At 36.6% G+C, this 7,641-nt stretch overlaps 1 protein-coding gene across 3 annotated transcripts in view; it reads left to right on the top strand.

The window, feature by feature from the left end:
* Positions 1-3,814: 3,814 nt before the first annotated feature.
* LOC146002028 (venom protease-like) overlaps positions 3,815-7,641 on the top strand; it is an 84,704-nt gene continuing 80,877 nt past the window's right edge. For all 3 annotated transcript variants that reach the window (XM_083139739.1, XM_083139740.1, XM_083139738.1), the window contains exon 1: positions 3,815-3,973. In XM_083139739.1, coding sequence (XP_082995865.1) covers positions 3,910-3,973 — 64 coding nt within the window. In that variant the 5' untranslated portion in view covers positions 3,815-3,909. The remainder of the gene's footprint in view (positions 3,974-7,641) is intronic.

Genomic DNA, 7,641 nt, shown 5'->3' with positions numbered 1-7,641 from the left:
ATTGTACCTGTCTGAATACAACTGAAAAAAATCTAAAAATGTTTCCAGTTGGAACTTTGACAGGGGAGCATATCAAAATCATAAAATCCCTTTGGCCTTGTGCAATTTGTAAACCAATATCCATAATAGGAAACATTAACATAATAATAAAAAATAACAAAATATCCTGCAATTCTTCTAAGATAATTATACTTGTGGCACTCAAAATCTGTGACACACCTCAAGTTCAGATATTTGAAACAGTGTGTGCTGCCAAGTGCCCACTGTAACTCTGTTTCATTGTTAATTGCAAACACATCATGCTCTGACAGTGCTGAGAATCTAACTCTGAAATCCTCAACAAGTGACTCAGATTTAATGTATCTTGCAACATCTCTTCTCTCAAGAAATGACATTTATGTGCTTCCTGATGGTATATCCAAGTGCACTGGCATATTGATCAAGTTCTTTCCACAGTTGCATTTATTACAAACAACAGTTTTCATAACACTTTCAACACAGTTGGCACTGCAATTTCTAAATTTTTGCCTCAGAAAATACAGCAGGGTCTCATTCACATCAACAATTCCACCATTGTAGAAATTTCCTGAAGCAAAATCCACCCCACTGTACAGCATGCCCGTGTTTGTGGTTATAAACTCAAATTCACCAAAACTGTTCATAGATGAACCCCAGTCAAAATGCTTCCAGTTTTTGCTCTCATTGAAATACATATCAAAAAGGTACAGTGCCTCAAAGCTTGTATTTGTAAACTAGTAATTATTTCTGTAGCAATCATAGAAAACAACAAAACATCCAACAATTCTTCTGGCCATAAAATATATCATCTTTTCATTATTGCTAATATACTCCAAGCTCAGGTATGTGAAACTGTGCTCACTGTTGAGCACCCATCTAAACTCTGTATCATTTCTCACAGCAAACAGGTCATACTCTGACAATTTAAGAAACACAAGCCTAAAATTACTCAAAAGTGACTCAGATTTTATATATTTTGAAAGATTTCTTCTGTCAAAAAACATGATATGCATAACCTGCTGCAGTGTGAATCGGGCATTTAGATGTGCTTACAGCTCTAATACGAACAGGTGCATGACTAGATAATAATTATCACAATTGTTCTATGCTTCAGGCATATATGCTAGCCCTCCAACACAACAACACACTCAAAAATACAATGTTGTAATTTTTTAAGAACATGTTGGATATTTAGCTTGATCATCTCAGCCCTGGGCTGCTGATGCTCACTGCCTACTGCCAGACCTTTATGCCTGAAATACATGTTTGGCTGCTTTTTAAAAATTTAATTATTTGCCCTGTATATATTTTTACACAGGCAGATTTGCTAATTGTTTCCCACAGTTGCATATGCTATCCAAGTTGTTCTCCTCCAGTGATAAAGCAACACACTCATGGTCACAATTCCTAAATTTTTGCCTAAGAAAATACATAACAAGCTCATTCAGATATGTGTGCTTTGAGTACTTGACATAGTCCGGATCAAAATCTACCCCACTATACAAGTTCCCATCATCTGTGGTTACAAATTCCTTGCCACTGGGCAACAATAATTGTGTGTTGATAATTTTATTTAAAAATTTGTAATGTTTCCAATTTAAACTCTGAGATGCAATTACATACATCCTGTACTCAAAACAATATTCATAGCAATTATTGAACCAGTAACTGTCAAACAATTTCAAGCGGCAGTAATAATAATAATTGTTGGTATAAAAATTGACAAAAAATCCAACAATTCTTCTACACCTGTTATATACAAATCTTTCAAACTTGCTGAGAAGCTTCAGGCAGAGGTATTGGAAAATCCTGTCACTAATAAGAACCCACTGCATCTCAGTTTCATTCTGTACAGCAAACAGGTCATACTCAGACAGGCCGGAGAATCTAAGCTTGAAATCATCAACAAGAGACTTGGATTTTATGTACTTTGAAATGCATCTTCTCTCAAAAAATCCTGTATCAGATAATTCCATTCCAAGCCAAGCACCTGTCTTATATCAAATATTTAACAGCTACAGAGCTCTGTTGGTTGGCTCCTTCCCAAGTGACATTTGTCGCGTACCGCTTCGGTCTGAAAGCTGCCTTACCATCATAGTGTTGAATCCAGTCACTTTCGTCAGGGGAGATATCAAACTTCAACGAGCAGAATGTCATAAGCATGTCTAATAAGAATGTATAATTATAATACTAATAAAAACAGTACTTGTAAATGATCGTGTCTTGTGGATTCGAATATTCTGGTAGAGATATTTTCCAGCACAATATATTTATTATATATTACTAGTTTGCAGTATCAAAAAGGAAGATATTTAAATTCGATCGTTATTTTAATTTTTAATTATAAACAAGACTAAATCAGTGCTTATTAATACGAAAACGGCAGAACACTCTACGTTAAATTAAATTGAATAAAAGACATCCAAAATGAACATGGTTGCCAAATGTCTTAGTTATTGTATTCGAATCAGGGTGAATAAAAATCATGATTTTTATTTAAAAAATCATTTTTTATGATTTTTTAAAATTTAAATCGGATTTTTGTAATTTAAATCGATTTTTCTTATTTTAAAAAAAACACGCTTAACATTGCTTGTGTGGTTTTTGGCACAAAAAAGTAAAAATACTTTTTCTGTTAAACGAGCCTGTAAAATTTTTGAACAGTTTATTAAAAGCAAATAAAAATTATATGTAAATATACATTTTTCTGTTTCTGATACTGTACATTTGAACCTATTATGGAAATGTTTGGTGATTGTGTTAATGAAACTATAAAAAATTCATTAACTTTTCTTCCAGTGAAAATAAAACATTCTGGATCCACTATATAATTGTAGCTTAAAATATTTTCCATAATCTTTATAGCTGAATTTGGGCAATTTTTAATGAAAGTTTACAAAATACCAGCTGCCATGTTTATTTACAGTTTAATGATAATGACATTATTTACGGTTTAACATAATTAGTATTTTGTATATCTACACAAAATATTTGTTATTTTTGCCTAAAAAAATATTGAATTCCAAATCAAGATAAATTTAAGTGTTTTTAGTTTACGTATTACATTTCCTTTAGTATGAGCTTCACCCTATCAGTAAATATATTTTGTTTTCCTTTCTTAGAGTCTAATAAACGCCATTAAATAATTAAGATATTAATGTACTTTCACTAAAATTGATTCTGATATATGCAAAATCCTTATGAACATTTTGCTACATTTTTTTTCTGTTATTGAATTTCTATTTCCGGAGGGGATTCCCACCCCCGCCGCTCCCCCGGCCACCCCCTGAATTCACCACTGCTTAGCATCCATGATCACTGCAGCAAAACCCACCTGAAAATTTTTCCTTCATCCTTTGAAAAAACTCCAAACGAAATTCTCCAGTGACCTCACTGGGGACAAACAGGTTTAATAATCTGGTTCGCGTGGACCTGCATTTCTGTGCCAACACGTGAAAATGCAAAACGTGTCATGTCATGACTGAAACACCGCAAATGCAAAGGAAGGAAATCTCTAACTAACATGTTTGCAGCAAACGAACGAATCGTGAAGTCACATAACGGAGCAACCGAACCTTTTGAGATTCAAAGTTGAAATTTCTTTCATCTAACATGCGGATCGATGTCCTCCAAACGAGTGGTTCACCCGAGGAGTTGTTTGCTGTTTCCTCACCAACAAAAGCTCAAGCCACAGGCAAATTCTCAGCTGGATATCCTTGCTTTGCCACTTTTTCATTGCGAATCCTTCTTCGCGACGATAATGACTCAGTCTTCTTCTTCTGGTTGCAACGTCACGACAGACAATTGCGAGCCAAAACATCCTTTCGTCGAAGGAAGAGCGTGTCGATAGGGTTCGCACAACGAGGGAAGTGCTAGCGTTGTGTTCACGACATGAATCTACTCCTAATCGTTTTTATTTTCAAAATATTTAGCCGAATATTTAGCACTGTTGCAGGTAAGTAATGAGAGTTCATTTCGTTATTCTTGTCGTACACATTTGAGTGTTTTTTCTTCTATTTAGTGTTCTAATAATGCTAAGTCTTATTACAAGATAATCCTTTGACATGTTAACAGCAGATGTTTGTAAACTTCATCTAAGTAACAAATAGCTTAGAACAAGTAAGCGTATAAGGCTCGTTCTTGAAAATACAAATTGTCATCCAATTAGTTGAACTATACAGGTTTTCCCATATTATTCGTTCTTATTTTAGTTTTTATTAGCTGAAATAAGCTACACGTTAGCGGGAATTCAATGTCAATATATTTTCAAATTACGAAATAGATAACAGGTTTGTATGAATCGTTTCTTCGGAAAATAGCAATTCACCTGGTCCTCCCTTCCGGATTTCGAACAAAATGAAACCTGGTTGATTCAGAGAATGCCGACAGATGGAATGACGTCACTGTTACGTCACATTCTCAAGTGGAAAGTTTTGAATGGGATCTTCCCATTCATTTATTTAGAGATTGTACGTACAGTGAATCGCAAAATAATTGGTTGTTTTATTATACGCTTATTCGGTCCTTTGATTTCACTGTTTTCTCGATTTGATTTATTTTACTTCGTTTTTCTGCCACTTTTCGCTAATCGCCAAAATGAGGATCATGATATGATGAAATTGATGAGGAACACCCACCAAGAAACAGACATGCCCAATGCCCAGGTCGGGATTCGAACCCGGGACTCCTGGCGTTCTGTGATAACCACTCCGCCACGGAGGCCGGCTGTTCGCTCCTCGATTTTGATTAAAATTAGTAGACAATAGGCTATGAGTGTGTATAATGTAAACTCATACATGAAGAAGTGGATGAAAATTGCATATGGTAGGCCGATACCATTTACAGCATATTAAGAAAATGTACTGCAAAATCATCACATGCAAATATCAACGGATCGGTATACGATATATATAATACAATTCTATTTTTATTGATTGATTTGCTTTGTTTTACTTCGTTATTGTGCCACTTTTGGCTAATTTGCGAAGATGGGGATGAGTGATGATATGATGAAAATGATGAATGGACACTCACAAACATCCATGCGCAGGCCTGGATTCGAACCCGGGACTCCTGGCGTCGTAGCACGATGTGCTAACCACTCTGCCACGGGGCCGGTTAATTTTTTACGTATTACAGTTTTTCAGGGTTTTTTTTAGTTTCTTTTTTATAATTTGAAGTTTAATAATTATTCAAAGACAAAGCTCTAAACACAGTTCTAGGGTGTGAGAGAACATTTCTAAAGGTGCTCAAATCACTGCTTGAGGTGGGAAATGTTAGTTGGGCGAGCCTTGGGGTTATCTGGAGGGTGCAGATGTGCCTATGATTTAACATGGTGACAATGAGACAATTGGGGGGATGCTTTGCAAACATATTACTAGTATGTTACCTGCATCTACCCTCACGTCGATGTACTGGCTCAAATGTCAACCTCTCTTCCATGTATACTCTGTCCCAGATATCTCTGGAGCAAGGCCGCGCATAGCGGCAGAGAAAGGGGGGATCGAGTGGGTAGAGCAAAGCCGTACACGCAACTGCGAAGGCTGGTAACTGTAGTCGATTTCCCCCTACACGCAATCCCGTTCCCTCGCACGTGTTCATTGGTGCTGTAGTCTAGCGTCACTACTTGCGCAGAGACTTGTTTTCGTTCGCTTGCTCCAGAGATAACTGGAACACAGTGTAGTACACCTCGGGAGCTGCATTCTTATAGCTAAACGAGGTTCTGGCGCCTGGTCACAGCTGCTGTAAAAATTCTCTGTTGAATTTGCGAATATGTCCATGAGTTTGTATGATGATCCCCATTACTCTCATCCAGTTCATCTTATGATTAAACCTCATCGTCGCGATTAGCCAAATGTGACACAAAGCGACGTAAACAAATACAATACAAAACATTGGGAAAAAGATTCTATCAAAACACTGAAGACCGTGACTCTTCGGAGACAAGGACAATGCTTTCTTGTTTCCGACTACTTATTCTTGACCTTGAAACAAGTCTTCTGCATTTTCCTCGACCAAAGGAAATCAGACAGGAAGCACTACGTCAATGAAAACAAGAAAAAAAGTCAAACCTGAACTTATGGCATCACCATTCAGCTAACGCACGTGTGGTAATGTGGTTACTTTTAGTATATTTTTCTATGGGTTGATAATGGCTATGAAGATGAATGCGAACTATTGATTGATTTCTTGTTTTAATTTTTTTAATGTTGCATTTCTGCCACTTTTGGCTAATCGCGACGATGGGTGGTGATAAGATGGAGGGACAAACACAAACTCATTCATGAACAACACAAGGGCATCCTCGATGGCGCAGTGGTAGGGTCGTCGCCTTGTAATCAAGGAGTACCGGGTTCGATACCCGGTGGAGACACAGTGGTTCGGAACCCACTTTAAACTGTAAGCCCAGTCCCAATTATCCTTATTGTCCATAAAGTGGACTTAAAAACACCAACTCCATAAAATTCAAGCTGAAAGAATTTATCCTTGCGCAAGCTCGCTTCTTCAAAGGAACAGGCATCAGTGTACTGGAAGATTCCTCAGCGTGTGCGGGACATGCAAGAGCACAAAATCAATTTGCAAAACTAAAGTACGATAAGTTGGCGATAGATGGTAGAAAAAAACAAAAAAAAAAACATGGTGCTGCACAGTGTGTCCAATTCAGATGCAGCGAATAATTTACCTCAGGAGGCGTGATATTTTCCTTAGTGTTACACAAGAAACGGGAGATTCCAGTTCTACTGTACTTCATCTACAGTCTTCGCCGCTGGAAGTACTAGCGTGTAGATGCAGTGTGTCACAGGTCATCGCCCCATTCCCCCTTCCTACGATTATCACGCTATCTACACGAAAATAGAAAGTCCTGCACGGATGCTATAAGAAAACAAGACACACGTTCAATGATACATAAACGAGGTCAGGAACCCGGAATGAAAGAGGGGGGGGGTTCGAAATCCTCCCCCTCCTTCCCTGAGAAACAATATACACCCTCATCTTAAATATAATTTTCATTAATTTTAATTACTTAAGCATTCTCACAACAGGGAACAGATTTATATGCAAATATATACGTATATCTTCATATTATGATAAAATCAATGTTAGTTTTGTATTTTCTTTGCGAATAGGGGTATATAATCTCGAAAAATAATATTTATGTTTTCCATATTTTTTCATATATTAGCTTTCAACACATAATTTACATACTTTAGTTATATCTTCTGTATTTTCAAACATTTTCGGCCGTCTGTGTTATTACCACATTCTTCCTTCTTGTATTAAATGCAATCAAATACAAAATGTGCTTACCAAAACAATGGATCACCAAACTTTCTTTTAAGTACTGAAATGTGTTGTCCTGTTGTCCCTAAATATATATCAGTATAAAAATATGATTCAGTACCAGAGGCGCAACCACGATTTTTTGTCTGGGGGGGGGGGCAAGTGCCAGAAGTACCAGGAGGATAAATGTGCCAATAATAATAAAAATAGGAATAATAATGACAATGGCATTATTATTGTTTTTATTGCTGGTATTTTTTCAACACGTTCAATTTCACATTAGCTAATAATGGATAACACGCACACAAACTGTATTTTTGAAAGACAAAAATGACGAATATA

The sequence above is a fragment of the Lepisma saccharinum genome, chromosome 18 (genome assembly GCF_977018435.1).
Source record: "Lepisma saccharinum chromosome 18, izLepSacc3.1, whole genome shotgun sequence".
Lineage (NCBI taxonomy): Eukaryota > Metazoa > Arthropoda > Insecta > Zygentoma > Lepismatidae > Lepisma > Lepisma saccharinum.
This window is presented reverse-complemented; position numbering and strand designations above follow the sequence as displayed.